General features: G+C 46.7%; 1 protein-coding gene across 1 annotated transcript in view; it reads right to left on the bottom strand.

Moving 5' to 3' along the window:
* Positions 1 to 27,118, bottom strand: part of SPTBN2 (spectrin beta, non-erythrocytic 2) — a 70,573-nt gene extending 43,455 nt beyond the window's left edge. The window contains exons 1-5 of the mRNA XM_056852463.1: positions 26,983 to 27,118; positions 13,395 to 13,546; positions 3,356 to 3,529; positions 1,547 to 1,638; positions 1,039 to 1,119 (exon numbers count right to left, since the gene is read on the bottom strand). Of these exons, the coding sequence (XP_056708441.1) occupies positions 1,039 to 1,119; positions 1,547 to 1,638; positions 3,356 to 3,529; positions 13,395 to 13,546; positions 26,983 to 27,118 (635 nt within the window). The remainder of the gene's footprint in view (positions 1 to 1,038; positions 1,120 to 1,546; positions 1,639 to 3,355; positions 3,530 to 13,394; positions 13,547 to 26,982) is intronic.
* Positions 27,119 to 27,689: the final 571 nt, after the last annotated feature.

Genomic DNA, 27,689 nt, shown 5'->3' on the forward strand with positions numbered 1-27,689 from the left:
TCTAGCCAAGCAGTCTGCCCCTGATAGCAGCCAACCAGAGCAGCCTGGAAGCTCACATGCAGAGCACCGCCCCTCTTGTTTGTTCCCAGGATCTGCTAACACACAATGCTAGCCTGCCTCTGAACATGGAAGCTCTACTTGCAGCTATCATGACCCACAGCCAATGATGAACTGAGTTTCCAGGAATAGATCTAATTCTTTTCACAAGATACTACCAACACTCATCACAGCTTTTTGCAGAAACAAATTCCACAGGTCAGTTGTGCACTATTGCATGAAACTACTTCTTTGGTCTGTCCTGTGGTTTGCCACCACTAATCAACGTTACTTGATGACCCATCATGCTTGTGTCCCCTCGCCCCAAAGAAAGAACATGTCTCTAGATGTTGAGTAGGGGATGCAATATTGGTGGTGGTGGAAAGTGCCGTCAGGTTGCAGCCAACTTATGGCAAGAGATGAACAGAGGCAAGAGATGAACAGAAGTGGTTTGCCATTGCCTGCCACTGTGAAGCAACCCTGGACTTCCTTGGTGGACTCCCATCCAACTATGAATCAGGGCTGACCCTGCTTAGCTTCTGAGATCTGATGAGATCGGGCCAGCCTGGACCATCCAGGTCAGAGTACTGCAATATTACTTAATATTTATTTAGTGTCAAAAGAGTGCTAGGTGCTGATCCCTCCCCAGAAAAGGGGACATGAGAAAGACAAGGCAGGGATGTGCGTGTGTCCCAGAGAAAAAAGGGTAAGTCAAAAGCTTGCATGGGGACAGAGGGAGAAGCAAGCTAAAATGGCAGGGAATGGCAGTGAACGGCTAGAAGTGTCGAAAGGAAGGCATCTGTCCTAGCCTCTCTTGCCGTTCATACTGGGCATGAAAAGGGTTAAAGGATCCTTTGCCAGCACTGTAGCCTTTACTCAGATCAAAATACGGCCCCTGTTTAAAAATGAGTAGCCAACCAGGGCTCCAACCTTTTCACTGCTAAGGGGGTTTTCAGCTGGGTTATTTCCTTCATCTGAACCCTGCCCCCCTCCTTGACTGACCTGTGTTTGTGGACGATTGCATTGAAAGCCAGTCCGTCCCTCCAGCTGGTGGTGAAATTGTGGACATTCACATTTGGGTACCTGTAACATGGGATCAGAAAAGAGGCCCTCTGCTTATTCGTTTTACATGTTCCAGATTTTTAACCTGCCACGTCACAAGGGCTCATCCCAGGTTGACAACAATTAAAAATAAAATTAACCCCAGCAAATTCAATACTAACCCATATTTTATACATAGAGATATTAACACTCAAAAAGGCTTAGCCACAATCTCTTTTGAAAAGGCAGCCCAGACTCCAAGTTTCAACAGTGCTCCCTGAAAACTCCTGAGCTTTCGAGCACATGCGGAGCATCACTCCTGGCTTCCTTTTCTCTTTTCGGTTTCTAGCAGTGTGAAGAGCAGGACAAAAAGAACCTGAGTGGGGATTTAGAGTGGGGATTCGGCCCCCAGGGCATCACTTTCTGCCCTTCAACCCACACGGTCGCATTCCTCCAGGGCTTCTCTTACCCAGCTGTTTTCATCTGACACCAAAGCAGCAAGGCATCCTTGGCCGATTTCTTCTCTTTGTTGTCCTCCGTTTCCACACTGATGTCCTGGATCTACGGGGGAGGAGAGTACAGCTGAGTGTGGGGAGGACAGCAGGTCCTCCAAAACAGACAGCTAGAATCCCACAGGCAGCTCTGAGTTTCTTGGTGCGAGGTTAAATGACATTTTATTCCATTCAATTTATTCTTATTCAGTCATAGACAATCAAATAAAACAGAATTGCAAAATTGGCTGATAAATAGTAGCACACATAGACAAAATATGGCTAAAATTACAATACTTAAAATGACAAAACATTACAAAAATAATCTAGTCATAAATATTCCTAATATAAAACTAGTGTGAAAGGTTCCGGACAATAAAGATCCCATGTTTCCTTGGCTATTGCATAGATTTCGTCCAGCTCTGCCTTATTTTAATTGCTAGCCAATCTGGCAACTCTTATTAGTTAAATTATCTATTGTGTCCGATAATAAAAGCTTAAGTCGTTGTTTCCTCAGAACTCTAGGGCAATCTACAAGTAACGGGATCAGTGATCTCGTATGTATTTGATCGTACAGTTTGCATTCCAATGACACATGTTCCGAGGTTTCAAGTGCATCTTGTTCACAAATGCATTTATGTGCTTCCAGTGGGAGTTTGTTATATTTCCCATATAAGAACATAGATCATAGAAGGCAGGGCATTGTATCGTAGAAGCATAAAGGATCTGTGATACTCAGGGTATTTATTTATTTATTTATGGCTTTTTATTGTTTTTAATTTCTGGAATTGTTAGCCACCTTGATTCGCAAGAGAAGGGTGGATATAAATATTCTAATAAACAAACGAATAAAGTCTCTGCTGATAAAAGTGGAATACTAAGGCCTGCATAACTCATGCTCATTTGCATCATCTCTCGTTTTGCATAATTCGGCCTCCTTAGTCAAGGGAAAGGCAACAACACAATGGTTATAATTCCAGAAAAGCAGCTGTAGTAGTCTGCAGCAGTAACATAAAGCAGGAGTCCTTCGACAACCTTAAAAGAAACAAAAATTTATTCTGGCATAAACGTTCATGAATCAGAACTCACTTCATCAGATGCATAAAAACTCCAACACATCTGATGAAGTGATCTCTGACTCATGAAAGTTTATGCTGGACTAAATTTTGTTAGTTTTTAAGATGCCACTGATGTTTTATTTTGCTGCATCAAATGCATCTGATGAAATAAACTCTGATTCACAAAGCTTATACTGGAAACTCTATGGTTTCCCGAGAGTTCCCGAAACTCTGTGGTTTCCATAGAGTTCCAGAACTCATTTCATCAGATGCATAAAAACTCCAACGCATCTGATGAAGTGAGCTCTGACTCATGAAAGTTTATGCTGGACTAAATTTTGTTAGTTTTTAAAATGCCACTGATGTTTTATTTTGTTGCATCAAATGCATCCGATGAAATAAACTCTTGATTCACAAAGCTTATACTGGAATAAATTTTGTTACACATTTAAGGTATTACTGGCTTCCTGTTCCATTTTAACACAGTGGGTAGAAGTCTTATTCATCCCTTTTCAGGCACATCTGTGCAGGAGGAAGGTCCGGAAACTTGCTCTTTTTCTTTTTAAAATGAAAGCTGACTCTCTGAATAATCTGGATTCTACATGTGCTCTCACAATCTGTGCTGCTTCTGTGCACGCACACAGACCTGAGCGTGGGCTGTAGGCCATCTGGATTTGTTTGCGAAAGACAAGAAGGGAAGGAGGGGAGAGAAGCAGGGCATGGTTGTACCTGGAAGCGGAGAATGATGGTCCAGATGAGGCCCAGAGTCAGGCGGTGGTTGCCATCGACGATGTCATGGGAGCCCATGTTCTCCAGATGGACGCGCTGCTCCTTCAAAAACTGCAGGGCCTTATCCACGTTCTCCAGGCAGTGGATGCGCATACGGCCTTTGGTTGGTTTGGGCTAGTGAAAGAGAACAGACAAGGCTTAATTTGGACCAGGGTTCGGCCTCAGAACGATAACCTGGACAGGGTGAAATACTGCAGAGCATGTGCAGAATGCATTTCCCAGGATACCCAGAATGCAAAATCATTCAGTCAGAGTGGGAACCTCACCACTCATCTTTTATAGAAATTAATCATCACATCAGATCTCGGAAGTTCCGAAGGGTTGGCCTTGGTTTGTACTTGGACGGGAGACCACCAAGAAAGTCCAGGGTTGTTACACAGAGGGAGGCAATAGCAAACCACCTCTGTGCATCTCATGCCTTGAAAACCCTATGCAGTTGCCGTAACTCATAGACTGCGATTTGATGGAGCTTTCCATCAACTATTTTGGTAGAATCTCTATTTGAGCAGTGCTCTCAAAATGCCTCCCACTCCCAGGACAATCTTAATAGGTAGGGTTGCCAGGTTGCTTCTTGCCACTGGTGGGAACTTTGCGGGGTGTGTGGCTGGTGGCTGTGATCAGCGCTCCTGGAAGCGACACGGGCACTCTAGCAATCACCCCAAAACCCTATAGTTTCCATAGAGTTTCAGGGGCAATTACTAGACCATCTGCATTGCACGCGTTGATCGTGGCCCCCCTCCACGATCAGCAGGCAGCCTGGTGGATTGGCAGGCTTTTGGCCACCCCCACCGGGCAGTTGGCAACAGGGTTGCCAGGTCCCTCTTTGCCAGTGGTGGGAGGGTTTTGGAGCACAGCCTAAAGAGGGCAGGGTTTGGGGAGGGGAGGGACTTCAACATCATAGAGTCCGATTGCCAAAGCGGCCATTTTCTCCAGGGAAACTGATCTCTATCAGGTGGAGATCAGATGTAATAGCGGGAGATCTCCAGCCACTGCCTGGAGGTTGGCAACCCTCGTTGGCAAGCCTGTTAATAGGTGCCATTAAGATGACCCCTGTTCCTATTTAACATGTGGGGCATTTAGGCCGAAAGAAAAATCACTTGCTGCAGGTTATCCAGTGAGTCAGTGCGGCAAAGTCTCACAGGCAGGCCTCTCTACATTATGAACCACACCTCCTCGGCCTACTAATGGCATTCTTGGGCAAGTGCCTTCCAACACCTCCCGTTTCACACTCACACACACAGTCCTATCTCGCAGGATGCACTTGGCATGCTGAGGATTAATATGCATGCCAGACCCATGCCAGCCAAGAAGCTGGTCGGACTTGTAACGGAACTCCCTTCCTACAGCACATTCCCCGACAGACTGCCGGAAGGGCTTGTCTGCATGTCATTGAGGTTAAAAAAAAACCTGGAGGGAGGGGCTGTCAAGACACAGAGAGCTCAGCCCATGAGAAGAATTTCCACTCTACCTGCAAACAACACATCCCATGGGCGGAAGGGTGGAGTCACCCCAGGAGGGGATCTAGTGAGGCAACTGGAGAGAGAAAAAAGCAGCATAGACTTTGGAGCTGACAACCCTGGGGGCCAGAATGGGGAGTCAGGAGCTGGGAAAAGGCGTGTGGGCTGGACATTGGGGACCGCATGAGGAACAATCCATCACCCTTGCAACATCTCAGCTTGCACAAAAACATCTGGGGAAGGAACTGCGAACTGCAGGTCTCTGCAGAAGTGGCAGATACTTTTTTTAAAATAAATGTTTCCTAAATAGCAGCTTTGCACTCTGGAAGCAAAGCTTGGTGATCTAAGGCAAAGCTTCTTAAACTGTGGGTCGCGACCCCATATGGGGCTGCATAACTGAATGTGGGGGTCGCGAAAAATTTGGCTACAGTAAATGGTAAACTTATATGTATACCAAAGAATTGTTTTAAAATACATTTCTTTATGGTTTATTATCATGTTTGATTTGTATACCTATTTTATACACTTACATACCCGGAGTCGCGTAAAAATTTCTCGGGTGAAAAGGGGTTGCGAGTGGAAAAAGTTTATGAAGCCCTGATCTAAGGCACTGGTCAGCAGTATAGCAGCCAGGGGCCAAATTCAGCACCTTCAGACAACAGGCAGGCTGGCCCAGCTATGGTTGCCCACTCAGGGTTGGGAAAGCCTAGATATTAAGGGGTGGAGCCTGGGAAAGGTAGGTTTTGGGGAGGGGAGGGACCTCATTGGGGCATAATGCCATAGAATTCACCCTCTGAATCAGAATTTCCTCCAGGGGAACTGAACTCTGTCATCTGGAGATCAGCTGTAATTCCAGGAGATTTCCAGGTCTCACCGGGAGGTTGGCAACCACACAGCCCACCCGCCCACTACCTTGCTCTCCTTTGGAATAACAGTGTCCCATTTGCTGAACAATCTTGCCGTTGCAAGTCTGGAAATGTTGTAAGATTATTAGTCATCAAATTTAGTCATTTAAGTGTCACCTTTCAGGTTCTCAGGACAGGTATTAACAATCATATAAAACAATCATCTGTCAAGATGATCCTCATGTCACACCAAGGCTCCCAACTCCCCAAGGAAAGCTAGAATGTGTCCAGAGGAGGGCAACAAAGATGGTGAGGGGTCTGGAGACCAAATCCTATGAGGAAAGGTTGAAGGAGCTGGGTATGTTTAGCCTGAAGAGAAGACAGAGGTCATTTATGCATGGTAGCTTTAACTTCCAGGATCAAAGTAACCCGGGTTGGGGGAAATTGTATGCATTGGCTGCAATGATCAGGGACGAAACTGTGTTCTAATGGAGGCATGAATACAGAAAAGCAGTCTCCCAAGTTCAAATCAAGTCCCACTCCTTTAAATGCTGCTCTGTAATTGGCTGACTTGCAGTACTCACCCTGAGAGAAGATTTCCTTCCCCCCAGACCCAGCTGCTGCATAAAAAAGCATTTTAAGAACAAAAAACGGAGCAATCTGAAAGAAGGGGGGGAGGAGAAATCCAACCCTCGTTTTAAAAAAGCCTTTCTTTTGCTCAGAAAGAGCTCCGAGGTAGCAGGAAGCACTTGAATCCCTGCCTCTTTACACATTGCTTCATGATTGGCTGTGAGAGAAGCCAATTTTCTGTGCTTCCCCTGTTTGGCTATCTGCATGCTGCCTTGAAGAGGGGTTTGGAAAAGGGTGGGGCAAAGCTCAACCCGAGAACAGAGTATGCATGCTCTGTGACTCCGGAATGAGCCAGGATGAACAGTTTAATTCGGGCCAGAAGAGGAATGAGAAAAGCTGGGTTCGTTTTGCGTTGAAACCGCGTTGAGCTTTCAAGGAATGAGGTAACGTGCATACTGAAAAATTTGATCCTGGCTGAAACAGGGAATAAAGGAGGGTAAAGCGACCATGCATAAATGACCTGAGAGGTGATATGATAACCATCTTCAAGTACTTGAAGGGTTATCATATAGAGGATGGTGTTGAGTTGTTTTCTGTTGCCCCAGAAGGTCGGACCAGAACCAACGGGTTGAAATTAAATCAAAAGAGTTTCCTTCTAGACATTACGAAGAATTTTCTAACAGAGCGGTCCCTCAGTGGAACAGGCTTCCTCGGGAGGTGGTAAGCTCTCCTTCCCTGGAGGTTTTTAAGCAGAGGCTAGATGGCCATCTGTCAGCAATGCTGATTCTATGACCTTAGGCAATTCATGAGAGGGAGGGCATCTTGGCCATCTTCTGGGCATGGAGTAGGGGTCACTGGGGGGTGGGTGGAAGGTAGTTGTGAATTTCCTGCATTGTGCAGGGGGTTGGACTAGATGACCCTGGTGGTCCCTTCCAACTATGATTCTATACACAGAGTTACACCAGAGCTGGGGTTAAACCCCTGTTCAGCCATGGAACTCATTGGGTGGCCTCAGAAAAATTACTCTTTTTCTCTCAGAGCAGATGTACATGATATACTAGTAAAACACATCTCCCCCTCTTAGCATTACAAAGAGAATGCTGCATCAGGAACACATTTTCATTGCTGGCAGAAAAAAAGAACCACCCTCATTTCAAAGTTTTCATTGCTGTCTTTCATTTCAAAATGCTAGAATCGACTGTCTCATTCTTTTCTTTTCTCTTTTCCTTTCTTGCAAGGATGCAAACGGCACCTTAAGCCAAGCAAGGTCTTCTTAGGTCATCATCTTCACGTCACCCTCTTTGTTACAAGAGGCCTCAAAAGATCAAAACGCTTTGCTTGCTTAGCCCTGCCTAGGTTTCACCGTCCCTCGGGGCCTGTAAGCATCACCGAACACATTTCAGCATCTCTCTGTGCTAAACTAGAAAACTCAGCAGCAGCACCTGCCAAGCTGCCAGGCAGGGTGGATCTTACTGCCAGCCTGCTTGGAAACCGGAAAAACCACCTGGCTCAGGCTGGGAATGGGCTGTTCCCCTCTCGGTTGCGAGGGAGGCAAAGTGTAGAATTCTGGGAACAGGTGTTTGGCTCTCTATTATGGGGGTGGCTGAGCGTGGCCTAGCCTGGATCAGCCAAGATAGACGTGGCACAAACACGGAAACCAGGGCTGCCGGATGGGCAAGCACCACCGTGCTGCGTTCCAATTGTCCCTGACTGGTATAGATGAAATATACCATTCCAAGGGTCTCTGTCAATTCCACAAATGCATTCTTCTTAGATAACATGTGGTAAATTCCTACATCGGTGAACCCGTGCAGTTAAATCAAATGATTGAGATAATTACAGTTTTGGAATGCATTATATGCTCACGACTGAAAGCTCTCATCCTAATTAGCCAGTTTATAAGAGCTCAGGTTAACCGATCTGCATATATATTCCAACCAAGTTTTCATCTGATTATTGATTGCACATTTAAAGTAATCACCCGTGATGTACAGCTAATAAGACAATCCATGGAACTATTTCTTTGCATGTGAACAATATTAGAAATACCCGGTACAATTATAAGAACAAGAGTCCAGTAGCACCTTAAAGACTAACAACATTTCTGGTAGGGTATGAGCTTTCGTGAGTCACTGTCTCTCAGTCTAACTTTCAGCACAGAGTTGTGAGGATAAAAAGGAGAGGAGGAAGGAACTATGTATACTGCTCTGAGCTCTCTGGAGGAAGGGTGGAATACAAATGGATAGAGAGACAGATAGATAGATGGATATTATGGATTAGCTCAATGCCCGTCATGTAACAGGAAGGGAAAGGGAGAATGGATGGAGGGTTCTAATCCTTTCACTGAAACCCACCCCACATGTCCACTTTTGCAGCAAAGAACATGGCCTGTTTCAACTTCTTGCTTTGGCTGCTCCAAAGGCAATGGATGTAGTGGTTAAAAGCGTGGTGTAGTGGTTAAAAGCAGTGGTCTCTAATCTGGAGAACTGGGTTTGACTCCTCCACATGAGCAGTGGAGTCTAATTTGGTGAACCAGGTTGGTTTCCCCACTCCTCCACATGAAGCCTGCTGGGTGACCTTGGGCTAGTCACTGTTCTCTCAGAACTCTCTCAGCCCTACCTACCTCATAAGGTGTCTGTTGTGGAGATGGAAAGGGAAGGCGATTGTAAGCTGCTTTGAGACCCCTTAAAAGTAGAGAAAAGCGGGGTATAAAAACCAACTCTGCTTCTTCTTCTCTGTAATCCACGAGAATGTTAAGGTGCTGGGGGCAGCCGTCATCAACCTCCCATCCATCACTGCTCCACACATAACAAGGGACGGGACCAAGTCAAGTGCTAAACCTGACCCTACATCCTATTATCCCAAGCTAAGTATAACCTCCAAGCCCTGAATGAAGACGAAAAGACAACCTGGTCAGAAATTGGTTTTGGAATTCCTGGGGGGTGGGGGGTAGGGACAAGAGATGTCCATTGGGACCATAATGCCTCCATGAGCCCAACAAGAAAAAGCAATACCACTCGTGGTGAAGTAGACAGAGTGGCAGATTAGGACTCTGGGTGACCTGGGTTTGAATCCCCATTTCTACCATGGAAGCATGCTGGGTGACCTGGGGTCCTTCATAAACTTTCAGCCTGGCCTACTTCATAGGGATGTTGTTGTGAGAAAATGGAGGAGGGGAGAACAATGTTCTAAAAGTCGCTTTGAGTCCCAACTGGTGAGAAAAGTGGGATATAAATAAATAAATTTACGTAAATGCATGCATGCAAAAATTAAGGGGTGCTCCCAGCCAACCAACTGATGACCTCCGCTGACTCCTGCCTGCGTAGCCCCATCCTAGATTCTGTCAGCTGGTCACTCTAGAATAGGCAACCCCACAGCGCATATGCCAACAGCAGTAAACTGGACCATTTTGGTTAGCATCTGGGGCCAGATCTCTGTCCAAGAAAGTTAGGCACTGCAGAAAAAGGCAACAGGCACGGGTTATGCTTGTCATTGCCTCCCTGACGTGCCCAGCCAGCAGCCAGGGCGAATCTCTGAGATGCTGGCAGCCCAGCTTGGACTTGGCTTTACCAAGCCTGTCACCAAGTAACACCCTCATTCCTGTGCCCATTTTGCTTGCCAGGTCACCAACATCTTCACACACAGACACAGCATGGGGGGGGATGGATCAAAAAGGATTGCCTACTCCTGCTGTGAAGAGCCCCATGGCGCAGAGTGGTAAAGCTGCAGTACTGCAGTCCAAGCTCTGCTCACAACCTGAGTTCAATCCCGACGGAAGTCAGTTTCAGGTAGCCGGCTCAAGGTTGACTCAGCCTTCCATCCTTCCGAGGTCGGTAAAATGAGTACCCAGCTTGCTGGGGGTAAAGGGAAGATGACTGGGGAAGGAACTGGCAAACCACCCTGTAAACAAAGTCTGCCTAGTAATCGTCGGGATGTGACAAACCCCCCATGGGTCAGGAATGACCCGGTGCTTTCACAGGGAACCTCTGTGTGTGTGTAAAGTGCCCAAGTCGCAGCCGACTTATGGTGACCCCTTTTGGGGTTTTCATGGCAAGAGACTAACAGAGGTGGTTTGCCAGTGCCTTCCTCTGCGCAGCAATTCTGGTATTCCTTGGTGGTCTCCCATCCAAATACTAACCAGGGCTGACCCTGCTTAGCTTCTGAGATCTGACGAGATCAGGCTAGCCTGGGCCATCCAGGTCAGGGCAGGGAACCTTTACCTTTTTACCTACTCATGCTCTACAGCACTGACATAAGGGACTGGATTGTATATACATATACAATCCAGTTATAAACACTTCGTCACACTCTGGTTGTTCAGCAGCCAGAATGGGTAGTTAATAGAGAGCTCTCAAACTGCCTGTTGTATATGATGTTGTTTCACTGTTATTCAGCGTGGATTTATCCCCAGCCTGCAATGCAATGGCATCTCTGAATAAAAGCTCTCACGCGCAGCCTCAAAGCAAACGGATGTGGGCTGGGAGCACAAAAGAGACATCTATGCTATGAAAAGGCTTCTATTCAATACCCAACCCAGTGTAATAACATCGGAATTGCCTTGCTGTATCAAGACCAACCCCCCCCCATCAATACACTGTTTCCAGTGGCCATCGATCCAGTGATTCTGGGAAGCCCCCAACATGAAGGGGGATAGCTATCCCTTGTTTGTAGGCCCTCGTCACTTAGTAATCTGAGGTATGCAACCCCTGAACATGGAGGTTCCATTCAACTATCATGGCTATCCACTACAGCAACCTTTTCAAAGCCATCTTGGGCCTGATCCAGATGTGCAATACATTGAAGCAGTTGAGTGGACTTTGCCACTCAGAGTGCAAGCATGGGTTTAAGAACCTCCTTACAAAGGTTCTTTGTAAGCTAACATATTAGGGACCTTCTGTTTGCTGATGCTCTAATTGTTTACTTTCTGGGTGTGTTTTTTCTTCCTTTTTCCATTGCAGGGGGGGGGGGCGTATTTGAAAACAGAGTCTGCCACCTGAAGTACACTGCACCCTGTAATCCAGATTCACTGCATGTGTGTGCAGGCAAGAGATAACAGCCATTGCCTCCGCCTGTGGTAGTGCATTCCACATGTTAATTATGTGTTGTGTGAAGAAGTATTTTCTTTTGCTTATTCTCGATCTGCTGCACGTCTACGGTTTTATTATTACACGAAAGGGGGAAATAATTTCCGTCTCTCTCATCCCTGACATCATACCGTTACCATTAATTGCATAATTAAATAGCTATAGATATTAGATAATGAGGTTCCACTTACTGAGTCATCCACAGAGGGCATCGAAGCTGTTTGTATATTGCAACATGACTTAAAATGCTGAAACTTGGCATGTTAGTTGGGGGGGGATTACTCCTTAATTCCCTAGAGCTACAAGAGGATTCTGAACAGGGTCCACAACACAGCAAGAATGAGGGATGTACTGGAGAGGAATCAGCAGGATCCTGAATGTATGTGGTTGATAACTTGGAGAGCAAGCAAACAACTTTATTATGGCCTTGCCAGAAAAATACATACAGTTAGATCAACGGGCAAATATACTCATGATGACTTGGAGAGGAACAAAATAGGGTTGCCAGGTCCCCCCTGGCCACCGGCGGGGGATGGGGGGTAGGGTTGCCAGATCCAGGTTGGGAAACTCCTGGAGATTTGGGAGTGGAGCCTGGCGAGGACAGGGACCTCAGTGGGGTACAATGCCACTGAGTCCCCCCTCCAAGGCATCCATTTTCTCCAGGGGAACTGATTGCTGTAGTCTGGAGATGAGCTATAATTCCCAGGAATCCCCAGATCCCACCTGAAGGCTGGCCTCCCTAGAACAGGATGAGGCCTGAGGAAGAACTGCACTGAACCACAGAACTGCACTGAACCACAGGCATTTGTGTGAGGTGCTGCAATCCCCTCTCCCTTAGAAATAGTGGGCTGTTACTTATTTACAGCATTTCCCAATTATACTTAATAACTCACACCCTTGCATTCTTCGTTAGACTACACACAGTGCAATCCCAGACACAGCGCAAACACTTTCCTAGGAATAAGCCGGACAGAACAGGCCTGCTTGCTTTCCAAAAAACATTGGTATGCATTCTCCCTTAGGCTGAAGGAAGCACCTCCAGCCGAAGGAGCCATCCTCCAAGGTAAGTAGCTCTTCTGTTGGAGGAAGAGCCACTTAAATTGGAGGAAAACTCCTCAGGCTGGAGGAAGACTTGAAATGTTGCTCAACGGAGTGGTAGGATACATGCCATTGAGATGCACGCTCTAAGCACGAATTAATTTTTTTAATTACCTTTAAGGAGTGATGCAAGTCTTTCAACTGTATCTTTTATTTTCAAGTAACTGCAATGCATCTGAGGGCTTTGGTAGAAGAGGTGTGCAGGTGGCTTTTGCATAGGGAGATGTGGTCTTCAGGATTAGAGAACAGGGGCTTCTATGGGCCCAGTGTGGAACTGAAATACCCACCAACTTTTAATGCAAAAAGTTGTTCTACTGACAAAGCCCTGTGGGCAGGGTTGCCAGCAGGTCTGGAGAAAAATGTCCTGTCCCTTTAACAGAGGATTCACATGTGGAAATGGGCCAGTTGAAGCTTTTCATGGCAGAGAGACAAATAACAGCTCATTAAGCCTCTATTAAAGGGGCATTTTTCTCCAAGCCTGTTGGCAGTCCTACCTATGGGTTATTCAATGCAATTCTTATCTCACTCAGTGCCATCAGATGTCTGATCCTATCACTACTTTTCCCTTTACCTCAGCCCTGGGGTTGGCTGCAGAGTGTAAAGAGATGTGTGAAGAATCCGTTTTCAAGCAAGCTTTCCTAACTCTAATTTACTTGCAAAAACGTTTCTCTTCTTCCTCTTCACCTTTTTTTTTGTTTTTACATTTCCATTACTGGACGTCAGAGGTTACAAACAAAAGTGGGGGGGGAGATGGTGTAAACTGAATGTGGCAAATTAATACTTCACGTGATTATCTAAGCATTTCAGCATATTTTTACAGCAGCTTGAAAAAGAAAAACTTTGGATTTCTCCCCTTATACATTCACCAAATCTGCAATTTCTTCTCCCCACCCTGCTGGTGATGGGCCCCCTTTCAGCCGCTTACCAGCTGCTCCCCCGAGAGCACTTCCAGCAGGCGCAGCAGCATCCGTCCATCCCGCAAGTCACTGTAAAGGTCACTGATACGGCAGGTAACTCGGGCCAGGTGAGAGTTGACCCATTTGGTGAAGGTTTTCTTCTGCACGGCCTCTCGCTCATCTGCAAGACAGAACCCATTGCTCAGTGAGGGATGAAAGAAGGACATTAGTCTAGCATGTTCAAGAGTGCCATGACTCAGTGGCAGAACACGCACTTTACTTGCTGAAGGTCTCGGGTTCAATCCCGAGACCTTCCATGAAAGGATCTCAGGTACACATGAACACGGACGCTACCTTGTACTAAATCAGAGCTTTGGTCCATCAAGGTCCATTTTGTCTACTCAGACAGGCAATGGCTCTCCAGGGTCTCAAGCTGACATCTTTCACATCACCTACTACCTGGTCCTTTGAACTGGAGATCCCAAGGATTGAACCTGGGACCTTCTGCATGCCAAGTAGATGCTCTATCACTAAGCCATGGCCCTCAGAAAGGCCTTGTTCTGTCCAACGCTCTTGGAGCTGTTGCTAGTAAGAGTAGAATTAGTATAAAAATATTACTGACAATTTCATATCTTTATCACTGAAGTGCTACACCAGTGAAGGAAACGCCATCTTTTTTATATAACATATTTTATTATCATTTTCAGAAAAAATAGATAACAAACATCCATCTTTTTTTGTTTTTATCTTAGGCATGTCTCTTCTTCCCCACAATAGATAACCCACATCCTAGTAAACCAGGATAAGCCCTTATCACTCCTGCAGCACAAACCAACCTTTGTAAGTGCCCAAACATTTTCTTTCACCTGCAAGCTCCCAAACGCCATTGGTCGAGCTGCAGTGAAATCACATAATATTCATAAACAAGAGAATGCTGGAAAATATGCAGCTTTTTTGTTGGAACTGAAAAGGCAGTCTCAATCTGAGAAATTCACATTGACACGGGGATTGAGGGTGGCACAGCATTCTTAAAGTGTGCATCGTTTACTAAGGAAAGTGCTCCTTTTGGAATAACTTCCATCAGAGGTACCTAATATTGTTTGCTTATGTCCATGTGACTCTGCTGCTGTAACTTTTCTGACAATGTACACAAAGAAGGAATAGAATGAGCCCTAAACCGGTAGAATGATATATACACAGAGTTCAAGTGTGGCAGTGTGCACTCTATTTTAAAGAGGTCTTATCCACCTGTTTCCTTGCTCACTGTCCTGATCTACCCTCCTCCACACTTCATCACAGGACACTAAGCATTCAAAGAGACCACAGGTTTATATCTGTATGCAGTGGTTGGTGTGTGTTTTTAATTTCCTGCAGTGTCAACAGCCCAGACCTGGATGGTCCAGAATCACCAGATCTCAGAAGCTAAGCCCTGGTACTGGATGGAAGACCACCAGGGAAGTCCAGTGTTGCTACACAGATGGAGGCAATGGCAAACCACCCCTGTTCGTGCCTCTTTCCTTGGTAACCCTATGGGGTTGCCATAAGTCAGCTGCGACTTGACGGCACTTTCTACCACCAGAGTGTCAACAAAATTTGTATTATGAAAATGCAGAAGCACTACATGCACGATTTTTATTACAATAGAGGCCATGTTTTTGGAGGAGGACCTCCACATTTATGACAACAAGAAATGGAGCAGTTAACCTTAAGGTTAGGTACAGTGGGAACAAGAGTATGCACACCTATAAATGCCCTGACCTGGATGGCCCAGGCAGATCTCAGAAGCTAAGCAGGGATAGGCCTGGTTATTATTCGGATGGGAAGTCCAGGGTCGCTATGCAGAGGAAGGCAATGGCAAACCATCTTTGTTAGTCTCTTGCCTTGAAAATCCTATGGGGTTGCCATAAGTCAGCTGCGGCTTGATAGCACTTTACACATAAATAGCCATATTTCTTCCTCTTGATTAAAATCTTTCAAAATATATGGCACTTTCCCCCAAAAAAGTAATTAAAAATAAAAAGCCACTGTTAGTTGAAACGCAGGCATCAATTGGTCTAATCAGTGACAGTGTTGATTAATTGGTGGGGAGCAACTTTAATCAGTTTGGTAAAGAATTAAAGCCTGGTGGGTTTATTTCCGGGAGCTATTCTGGTTCTGATGCATCACTGTTATAGGGAATTGGAAAAAACACACAGAGTATTACAGGGATCCTTTTCTTCTAACAGTGAGTCATTTAGCATTTGTCTATTACACCATACTTCACTCAAGCATCTACACACACTCACACAATGATAGGGGTTTTAGCAATACCCAAATTTATTTAAACCAGTTAATCCATTAAAAGGAGATGATCAATCAGCTCAAACTATGTGTTGGTTGACAGCCCTAAGGTTTATTTATTAAAATGTTTTTGCCAAGGTTTACATCTGCCCTAGAGAAAAATGTTGTGTTCCTATAATAGAGGCTTAATGGGCTAATTTGCCAGGTGCTGTTAGTTACTTCCATGCCAGGAAAAGCTTCAGCTGCCCATTTCCAAAAGTTAAGCCTCTATTAAAAAGGACACAACATTTCCCCACCCCCAGGACAGTCAGTGACTAAATCTTACCCTGCCTTTTCAGTTACATTAAAATCAAACCTTCCTAAAGAACCTGAATGACAGCATGGAGTTAAAAAGATTAGGAAACTGTGGGGGGGGACGGGACCCACAGAACATGAATAATAAAAACTGCAAAAGTATCAAAAATCCCCAGCAATCTTATTAGGGCTGCCAAACACCAGGCAATAGCTGGCGATCTCCAGCTGATAGAGATCAGTTCACCTGCAGAAAATGGCCACTTTGGCAATTGGACTCTATGGCACTGAAGTCCCTCCCCAAAACCCGCCTTCCTCAGGCTTTGCCTCAAAAACCTCCCACCGGTGGTGAAGAGGGACCTGGCAACCCTAAATCTCATACATGTTGCCTCAGCAACCACGGTGCAGAGAGCAGAAATATCTAACTAATATGAACTGAAATCAAAGGACTGACAAAGGGTTTTTACCATCTTTCTAATGGGCAAAAGGAATGACTCTATACCAAATGAGCATCTGCAATAAACAGCCCAATATGTCCGTTTGGCATAGTAGTTGAGAGACAGCCTAGAAAACCTAGGGTTGCCAACGTCCAGGTGGGGCCTGGAGATCTCATGGCATTACAACTGTTCTCCAGACCACAGAAATTAGATCCCCTGGAAGAAATGGGTGCACTCTATGGATAGAGCACTCTATGGCCGTGTTGGCGAACCTATGGCACGGGTGCCACTTCCGGCACGCGTAGCCCTCTCTGCCGGCACGCGCGGTTCCTCCAAGCCGCTGGCCTTTCCGGCTCTGCCCCGCCCCGGATGGGGGAGACTGTAGCCCAGGGGTGGGGAACCTCCGACATCATTGGCGGTGGCCCCTGGACTCTCCCACAGAAGCTGCCGCCATTGCCGCCGCTGGAGCGTGCGCGGCCGGCCAGGCGGGTTGGAGAGCGGGGAACAGAAGCCAAGTGCCCACTCTTGGCATGGCCGGCGGCTTCTCCGGCGCCCTCTGGGCCTGTGCGGGTGGAGGGGCGTGGCTGGCCGGTGGGTGCGAAGGAGGCGCCCTCTGCCCCACCCTGCTCGCCTCTCACAAGCCTGCCGCCGCCGCCACGCCCCACCGAGTGGCAAATCCAAGGCAAAATCTCCCATGCATAAATGGCCTCTCTTTTTCTGTCTCCCTCCGTCCTTTTCTTTCCCTACTTTTCTTTCTCTCCCTTATTCCATTTCTTTCTCCCTTTCTCTCTCTTTTTCTTTCTTTCTCTCCCTCCCTTCCTTCCCTTTCCCCCTCCCTTCCCTTCTTTCCTTCCTTCCTTCCTTCTTTCCCTCCAGCGGCTTCTCCGGCGCCCTCTGGGTCTGTGTAGGCGGAGGGGCGTGCAGTCCTATTCCACTTTTTAAGTGCCCACAAGCCATCCTCCAAACACCTTTCCATTTGTCTTGATATGTAGAGAGAAAACACTAAGGAACTAGTTGCCAATCTCCAGGTACTAGCTGGAGATCTGCTATTACAAGTGATCTCCAACCAATAAAGATCAGTTCCCCTGGAAAAAATTGCCACTTTGGCAATTGGACTCTATGGCACTGAAGTCCTTCCCCAAACCCCGCTCTCCTCAGGCGCCACCCCAAAAACCTTCCACTCATGGCAAAGAGGAACTTGGCAACCCTAGCCTCTCCCTCTGGGCCCCCTCTGGGGGTGGTATTCAGGTTAAATTGCCGCATCGGCACTCAGCGATAAATAAGTGGGTTTTTGGTTGCAGTTTGGGCACTCGGTCTCTAAAAGGTTCGCCATCACTGCTCTATGGCATTATACCCTGCTAAAATCCCTCCCCTCCCCAAACCCTCCCTCAGGCTCCACCCCTCAAATCTCCAGAAATTTCTCAACCTGGAGTTGGCAACCTGAACTGAGTTTGAGTCCCCACTCTGCTACAGAGACTTGCTGGGTGACCTTGGGCAAGTCACACACACTCAGCCTAGCCTACCTCACAGGGTTGTCACTGTGAGGATAAAACTGAGAAGGGGAGAATGTTGTAAGCCACTTTGGTTCCACACTGGGGAGAGAAAAGGGGCAGAAATGATGTACACAATAAACAATTTCCCACAAGGAAAACTGTTTTCCTGTCATATGTTTTCCTGCTAATTGCTTTCCTGTCATATGTTGCCCCATGTACTATGTTGCCTAGGGGCAGGGCCGGATTTAGGTTTGATGAGGCCCTAAGCTATTGAAGGTAATGGGGCCCTTTATATGTCCAGCTGTCCTTTGTCAACAACAAATTGTCGCCGTTTTTTGTGTTGAATATATACTATATGGTAATTTATGGACCTAATAGGTATCTAAAGCCAGTTGCACATAACAAAATATGTATTTTATCAAAGTAAGTGTTGAACTGAAATACAATTAAGATAATTCCCAGTGGGTAGCCGTGTTAGTCTGTCTGCAGTAGTAGAAAAGGGCAAGTCCAGGAGCACCTTAAAGACTAACAAAAATATTTTCTGGTAGGGTATGAGCTTTCGTGAGCCACAGGCTCACGAAAGCTCATACCCTACCAGAAAATATTTTTGTTAGTCTTTAAGGTGCTACTGGACTCTTGCCCTTTTCTACTACAATTAAGATAACCAGTGATATTTTAGGGAGCAGGCTAGCAGGCGGGGCCCATTACTTACATCATAGGAGCCTACACAACACAAAACACTGTTGCTGTATGTTGGTTTTATTTTATTTGTTTTTTATCTTATATTTTGGAAATGTACATCCAGTTTTTTTTTCTTTAAATTTTTTTGGGGGGTCCAAGAGAGTGGGGCCCCTAAGCTATAGCTTGTTTAGCTTATATGTGAATCCGGCACTTCCTAGGGGGCTAGGGTTGCCAACAGTCCGGATAAAAGTGTCCTGTGTGGAAATGGGCAGTTGAAGGTTTTTGTGGAATGGAGAGAGAGCTGCCAGAAGGCTGGGGCTAACTCCTTCCTGACCAAATTCATTCACATCTGTTCAATCCCATCACCTTTTCTCCTATTTATTTATTTATTTTTCCGTATTTGTAGTCCTTCCCCTCCCCAGCAAGCCGGCTCCGGGCTGATAACATCATTTTATAACTTCACAACCATATAATAATAATAATAACATTATCGATAAAATCAAGCATTAAAACCAAACATTAAAACACTGATCATGAATGGTGCATAAATCCCACACTTCTGTAAGAGCCCATGCAGGCGGCTGCCCCTCAATCAGACCATTTCAGATACAGGAGGGAAGGCCAGTATTGATGGTATTCGCGGCTGCCCTCAATTGTAGGCCTGGTGGAAAAGCTCTGTCTTATAGGCCCTGCAGAACATCCTTAGGTCCTGAACTCTTAGGGCCAGGGACCACCAGCAAGTTCTCATCGGACGATCTTCACGTCCTTTGGGGGGGGGGGAATACCTTGAGTCCTTTGCTCCCTTTTCATTTATTTCTCTCCTTTTTAATGTCCATTGTGATAAGGGAGAATACTAGACATAAAACTGGAGTGAGATTTATGCCATTTGGGGGGGTTGTCTCTCTGTTTGCAGTGGGGCATTTGTCTCTGGAGTAGGTGGTACCAGGGGAAGGGGAGCAGGGAACAGAATGTGGAGAGTGACAGACTGGTGTTTGTTTTTAAAAATTAATTGCAAACCGCCTTGCTGTAACTTGCCTGTGAAAAGGAATGCATGCCTCTGAGCATGTGCAGAGCACCTTTTGCCCACCGATGTCAAGCTCTCATCCTCACCCCACCCCAATTCTGGGATTTCGGCTAAAGGATTGAAGAGGCATAATAGGCAGGTTTAACTCTAAAGCCTTTCCCAACAGAAGAAGTATTTTATTACAGAAGGCCAGTCTTAAGACCCATCACCTCTCACTACAGAAAAATATGGTCGTTGGGATAAAGTTGCCAATTGGCCGGGGGGGGGATATCGTGATCAATACAGGTTAAATATGCAGAAATCTGCAGTTAATTTTTTCATGGCATGGAGCTAAATAACATCACCAGAGGGACAATTTTAAAAAGATGGCAATCCTACTTCTGAAACATCAAACAATCTGCACCAAGGATAATCAATTTTCAGAAGGCTGGGAATATGAACAACCTGCACATGTGCAGAGTGCTTTCCCCTTACAATGCAGTAACCGCACACATCTATCCGCCTGATAATAGGGATGAATTTCTAGGTTGGAGGAAGTGATTTGAAGGAAGGTATAATTTAGGATTCTCCCATTTTAGTATTTAAAGCATCAATTAACTGCTATCTCTCACACCTTCCCACCCCATCTTTCCCAACATGGTTTTGAATCCGCTTGTCCCCACAGTCTTACGCCCTGCAACAAGAATGCAGGTACATAAATTAAATCAGAAGAGGTCTCATAATATAATCATAAGCAAGTCACTTTCCCCTGGATAGCTAATGACATGCCATATTGCAGAGATACGGCGTCTTCGAAGACTTCTATGCATGCCGGCTTATGATAACTACTTCACATGTAATTTGGAGGTGAGTTTTTAGTACCAGTTGTTGCCTCCCAAGTACATTTTATATTTAGCACATCGTTGATTTCCAGGTTAATTTAATTTTTTTAGTTTGGTAAGTAGCACATGTCTTCAAAAAAGCCACGATTGAGATTGCACAGATAACATGTGCACAGAAAACATGTGGCAGATACCTAGTGGGATATGCAAGTAGTACAATTAATACAACTTTTCAGTGTGACACCCCCAGACCCCATCCCATGACATCACTAGACCCTAGGGATGCCAGACTCCAGGTGGGACCTGTGGATTCCCTGGAATTACACTTCATTGCCACACTACGGAGATCAGTTCCACTGGAGAAAATGGATGCTTGGGGGGGGGGCTCTATGGCACTGCACTCCACTGAGGTTCCTGTCCTCCCCAGGCTCCAACCCCAAACGTCCAGGAGTTTTCCAGCCTGGATCTGGCAACCCTACCCCCCATCCCCTCGTGGCAAGGGGGAACCTGGAAACTCTATTAGACCCCCAGCCTTGATATCATCAGGCCGTGTCCAATGAATTTCAGGGTTTAGGATGATAGAGACTGACAACTTAGTCCTTCCCCAGTTAGGGTTGCCAACCTCCAGGTGAAGCATGGCAATCTCCTGGAATTACAACTCATCTCCAATTAAACTACCAAGTTCAGTTCCCCTGGAGAAAATGGCTACTTTGGAGGAAGGGGGACTCTATGACATTATACCCTGATGAGATTCCTCCCTAAACCCCATCCTCCCCAAGCTCTACCCCAAATCTCCAGGAATTTCCCAACCCAAAATTGGCAACCCTCCCCCCAGTGTACTCACGCCCCGTCTCACCAAAAGCTTTCTTGCTATGGGCCTTGAGATATGGTCAAAGCAATTCATCTCAGTCAACAATCCAGAACCTGCATTTAGTTCTTAGTACAGAAATACTTGGATTCCTGTCTCCAAAGGTCCCAACCATTGTAACCAACTCCCTCCCCCACCCCCGATCTTTAAGAACTCCTAGGGAACAAAAAAAATTTAAGCTGGTGAAGATTTTCTCAGTACTGCATCTCCAATGCAGGGGAGACCTCACCTGTTGAATATTTTCCTGTCACACACCTACTACAGGCAGAAGCCATGCCAGGGGGAAAAATGGGCAACCCTTTCCTCTTTTAAGCCTGGGCTATAGGTAGAGTTGCCAACAGGCCTGGAAAAAAACAGCCTTTCCTTTTAACAGAGGTTTCATGTGTGGATATGCACAGCAGAAGCTTTTCGTGGCTTGAAGCTAAATAACACCATTTGGTATCTAACATCCTGTTAAAAGGACAGGACATTTTTTTCTCCACGCAGCTGGAAACCCAAGCCATAGGACACCTGGGTCCTCTCCCCCTGCTTCCAGAGGAGAGAATCTAGCACTTAAGAGCAGTAATTGGGTGCCAGAACACCTGGGTTCTCTCCAGAGACAGGAAACAAGAATGGAGACTGTTGGTTGGGGTGGGGATAAAAAGTGCTTGAGGTTTAAAGCTTCGTTCCAGAAAGCAACAACAATAGTAGTTTTGTCCCACCGCCCAGAACACACCTCCAAAATTCCTTGAGCAGAGGACTTAGAGGACCCCTGTCTCTTTGACCCCCACCTAGGCTTTGCATAATGTGCTAAATTACCAGGTGTTTGGCTCCAGGGTGGAGGAAGGGAATTTTAAAAAGCATAGCATGGAATCTCTTATACCATTGTTCTAGGAGAGGGACAGAATGCTGGAAATGCTGGCAAGGGAAAAATACACTCTGTATATGCTCAGCAGCGCTCTCTGCTTTATGTTCACCACTTGACATTTTCTAGAGCTGAATCCTCTCTGCAGTTAGAAAAGAGGTTTTTTGGGGGGAAGGGGGAGTCTGTCTTAGATTAAGGCAGCGTGCCTGCCCCACTCTGGATTTGTACTTATTCATGGCCGTCTGCACAGCTGGCATTTGCCCTGCAGCTCAGGCAGCTGCTTCTCCTCTGCCCCAGCCTATTACACATGCGGTGCATGTAGAGACAGCTATGGGGGGGGGGGGAGGCACGAGCTCAGCCTGCCCCTTCCCTGAGTCACCGAGACATGCTGGAGCAGGGCTCTTGTGCCAACCCCAAGCCTGGATGGAAGAGGCAGAACTGATCGGGAGTGCTTTTGAGACACGGAGGGTTTCAGAGAACGAGTCTTGGGTGCATGCAAGCTACACACTCCACTGTCACCCTTGGACTTTAACCCCCCTGCTGGAGGCCATGACTGAAGCCAGGGTTACCAACCTACAGGTGGGGCCTGGCGTTCTCTCTGAATTACAACTGATGCCCCCGACCACAGAGATCAATTCTCCTGGAGAAAATGGCCACTTCGGAAAGTGGACTTGATGGCATCACATCCCTGCTGAGTTCCATCCCATCTAGGGTTCCAGTCTCCAGGTTCTAGCTGGAGATCTCACATGAACACATGGAAGCTGCCTTCTACTGAATCAGACCCTGGGTCCATGAAAGTCAGTATTGTCTACTCAGATCGGCAGCGGCTCTCCAGGGTCTTAGGCAGAGGTCTTTCACATCACCTACTCGCCTAGTTCCTTTAACTGAAGTTGCCAGGGGTTGAACCTGGCACCTTCTGTATGCCAAGCAGATGCTCTACCACTGAGCTACGCCCCTTCCCCGGCTATTACAACTGATCTCCAGCCAATAGAGATCAGTTCACCTGGAGAAAATGGCCACTTTGGCAATTGGAGTCTATGGCATTGAAGTCCCTCCCCTCCCCCAAACCCCACCCTCCTTGGGCTCCACCCCCAAAAACTCCCACCAATGGCAAAGAGAGGCCTGGCAACCCTAGTCCCCTTCCCAAACTCTGCCCTCCCTGGGGCTTCAGCCCCAAATCTCCAGGAATTTCCCCTGCGGTTGTTGCCATACAACCCTAGACTGAACCCCCCCACAACCCAGGCATTAGATTAGTACACTGGACCAAGGTTCAACAGTAAGGCCTAGTGTCTGTGTTTGTGCTTCTTTTAGATCAGCAGTTGTTGTTCCTGTACAGCCATTTATGGTGGCTGTCTGAGATGAGTCCCACTTGCTCTATAACATACAATAACCCCACCCCACAGTCTCTAGGGGGAAAAAATCACAATGATAGTTTCTGTCTCTCACAGGCCTGGTGGACGGAGAGGGTAGGTCTGTTCTTGCTTACAGGCCACTCTTATCTTTAAAGCGGCTACCACTGAGCAGCAACTACAGACTACTTAAAACACACATAAACTTAGGGACTAGGCCCAGCAACATACTCAGATGCCAACTCTGTCTGTCCTGATACCCAATTCAAGGTATAAACACATGACCACCTACCCAAGGGTGTGGTATAGGGTTGCCAGGTCCCTCTTCGCCACCAGTAGGAGGTTTTTGGGGTGGACCCTGAGGAGGGTGGGGTTTGGGGAGGAAAGGGACTTCAATGCCATAGAGTCCAATTGCCAAAGCAGCCATTTTCTCCAGGGGAACTGATCTCTATCAGCTGCAGATCAGTTGTAACACCAGGAGATTTCCAGCCACCACCGGGTGGATGGCAACCCTAGTGCGGTCAGCTACTGCTGAATGATACTTCCTGTGTGTGTTAAGTGCCATCAAGTCGCTTCTGACTTATGGCGACCCTATGAACTAACGTCCTCCAAGGCAACCTATCATTAACAGCCTTGCTCAGGTCTTGCAAACTGAGGGCCATGGCTTCCTGGACTGAGTCAATCCCTCTCATGTTGGTCTTTCTCTTTTCCTGCTGTCTTCGACTTCCTATTGTAATATTTTTACACCCACAGGCAACACTATGACAGGACCTAATCATACCAGCCATACCATCTGGGGCTCATTCACCAGCTCATCCCCTAACACAATATATATGCTTCACTTCCAACAATGTCCCTTCTGCTGGGACAAAGAAGTTAGTTTCTATACAAGAGAATAAATGCATCTTAGTGTGATATCAAAAGTGGTCAGCGTTCAGAAACTCAGCGCCGGAACAATTCTGGTGCTGACCCAGAAGCCCCCAATCTTCTTCTTTTAAGTAAGTTCGAGGGGAAACTTTAGCATGGAGTTCCTAATTTAAAATTATCAGCAAATTCTATGGCCACTGTATGAACAGAATGCTGGACTTGATGGGCCTTTGTTCTGATCCAGCATGGCTCTTCTTATGAACTTAAATCACAATTTTGATTTATTTCCCACCAAAGGTTATCACCTTTAGTGGGAAAGAAACCAAAACTGTGACTGAAGTTAGCATAACTTTCTTATTCTGTATGCATTTGGAATCTGCATTAAAATGTCCTAAACCAGCAACCACTGTGGCATTCCATGCTGTTTTGGCCCCATTATTGTCAAATCAGTAATTTTTCTCTGTATCCATGTCTGCCAACAAAGAATAAAACAGTATCATGCATATGAGCAAGCAGGCTCCAAATCACAAAAGCTTCTGACACTGTAGATCTGATAGCCCTTAATATGCCAGAGGCCTCTTTGTTCTTCTTCATTATTATTTTTCAAAGGAATGTCTATAACCAGTCCCACTGACCTAATCCGGCACAGGCAGAACCCCTCCCTAAAAACGCTGATTCCAGTGTCTTCTGCCCTAGCCACTATACCACCCTCTCTTCCCCCAATCCCCAGAGCAGAGAACTGAACCCAGGAGTCCTGGCTCAGTGCTGCCACCTCCTGTTGTAACACAGAAGATCCTTTTCTCCTGTTTCCCCCAGATGTCAGAATAGAACTGAGTTGTCCTGAAACCCAGACTTTTAAACCACACTTGATCAGTTTAGTCAATGAAATTTACTGAAGCTCAAAGCCCACCACCATGAGCCGATGCTATGGAAGCACTGGGCACAAACTACGCCAGTCTGTGCTTAGAAATTTGTTGGTAAAAAGCTGTTTGTACAGACTCAGAAGCCACCCTTTTGTCAGTACTTGGTTCATATGTCACAGGACTGACAAGCCAGAGACCCTCATATCTTCAAGACTGCTTCTCCTAATACACTCCTGCATGGCAACTTTGTTCCTAGGGCCAAAATCTGTCCCAGACTCCAACCTGTAAGCAGATTTGAACATTGCCTCGTTCAGACTAGAGTTTTGAACGGCTGTGGCACTAGTACTGAAGAATGGCATTCATGTTGTTAACATTCCGGCGCCAGTGTAAGGCGGAATTATTTAGGAGAGCCCTTTTAAGTCAGTAATGGTTTAGAGGGATACATTAGACAATCGCTGACTATGTGTTTGAAAGCGAGCTGTTTATTGGTTTTAATATTGTTGTTTAGGTGATAGTGTGTTTTGTGTAACACCTTAATGCACTTTCCGCCCCTTTGGAAGAAAGGCAAGTAAAAAACGCCCAAATAAACAAACAAACAACACAGGCTCCAGGGCTAAAACAAATAAAATAATTTCCAATTCTAGAGATATGGACAGAACCCAGGAGTTCTGCCTCCTCTGAATGTCACACAACCCAACCTGCAAAGCAGTTTAAATATTCCACTAGGACCCTCCTCACATTTACATCTCCCCCCCCCACACACACACACACAAATGCAGGGATACCTGGCGACAGACTGGAAGCTGGGTGTTGGTTATACCCTGATCCTGATTTCTTTGTTGAAAAAATAGCCAGTATTGCAAATTCACAAGAATCTTCCACTTTCAAGTTCATTGTCAACACCTTCTCCTCCCACCCCACTTTCAATCTAAATCCAAGAGAGGCTGGATTTGAAGACCACCTAGGACAGCTGCTGCTTTGGAAAGAAATGGGTCTTTTGCTATGTATTTAAGAAAGCGGGTGGGACACTGGGGTGACTGCATTGGGCATACAGACTTGGAGAAATGCTGTAGGGTCCCTTTCCTGAAATAGGTTTAGGGCAACACTCTGGGTGAAGTAATCTGGAGAAAATGCCAGTGGCTATTTCTTTGCTTTCAGGGTGGTCCATATCCATGACTTGCAGGGGAGCAGAAGGTCCTTCTTCCCTGTGAATTACCGTGAAGGAGTACGAGGATCTTGTATCTGCCACCTCAAGAGTTTGCTAGGGTGAGCAGATGTACAGGGAGGAAGATACAGGTTGTGGGACACGCATGACCGGGGAGAGAAGCAGGGCTTCTAACTGGTCAGGAGCATGTGCATGTAGGACCGTTCAGATGTGCGTGCCTGTGTCACTCTTCCGTATGCCACAGTGGATTGCCCTTCATGCTTCTGCCCTTCCTCCGTCTCTTGTCAAAAGTCTCCCATCTCACCCAGGCCTGACTCTATCCTCCAGAACATGAAGTTGCCTTTGCTGCTCCCGCTTTCTAGCCTGGAATCCTGTGTTCCCTGTCCCTCCTCCTCCCTCCACTCCAGGCAAGGGGCACCCGGGCATGGCCCCAAAGAATCTCAGCCATGCCGCTGTTTTTACCCCTCGCGAACTCAGCGTGCGTTTAGCTAATTCCTGGCAGCACCTTGCGGATTAAGAGTTCCCGTCCCCCACGGGCTCATAGTGACCAGGACGATGGGCAAGGGGAGCATACCTCACTGCCAACTTGCCCCCATGTCTCCACCCAGCCTCACCCCCCTTTATCACCTCCTACCTTGAAGCTGCTTGAACCTGCCCTCCAACACATTGGCGTATTGTATTGCGTTGATGAAGGCTGCTGGGGACAGCTCTTGAGGCGTTGAAGGAGGGCTCTGGCTGTCCTCCATCAGTTCTGGTTCAGACTGGTACATCCTTGGGGCTTAGGGCACCCCTCCACTGGGTGACCACTGCAGGCTCCCCCCTCCCCCAGCTACAGCTGGGCCCAGGTAGCAGGAAGGAAATCTTCAGCACCTTGGCGTGAGTGTTTCAAGGGAGTTTACTGCCCCCTCCCAGGCAAGGGAGGGAAGGAGGGAGGGCCTGGGCAATTTACATAAAAACAGGTTGGGCTGCTCTGAAAGGTAAGAGAGTGCGCGCGCAGCAATGCCCTTAGCCCAACTACGCATGGGAGAGGGAGGGCTGGGCAGCCTGCCCACAAACAAATACACGCACACACACACACACACTGTGCAACAGTCTGAAACAAGCAAATCTCAGCATTGGGGGTTAGCCAAGGCTATTGCTGAATAGGGCTCAGGATGCCTGGGTTCCAGGTCCAGCTCCAGGAAAGAGAGTAATGTCTAATGGGTAAGAGCAATGGCAACAGAGTGCTGGAACACCTGGATTCTCTCTTCAGATGGGGATGGGGTCTGCAGTTTCTGGGATCTATCCAGAGGTTCGTTCTTTAAAAAAAAAAAAAAAAAAGACAAGGGAAGAGGTGCTGGG

Source organism: Euleptes europaea, chromosome 7 (assembly GCF_029931775.1).
Source record: "Euleptes europaea isolate rEulEur1 chromosome 7, rEulEur1.hap1, whole genome shotgun sequence".
NCBI lineage: Eukaryota > Metazoa > Chordata > Lepidosauria > Squamata > Sphaerodactylidae > Euleptes > Euleptes europaea.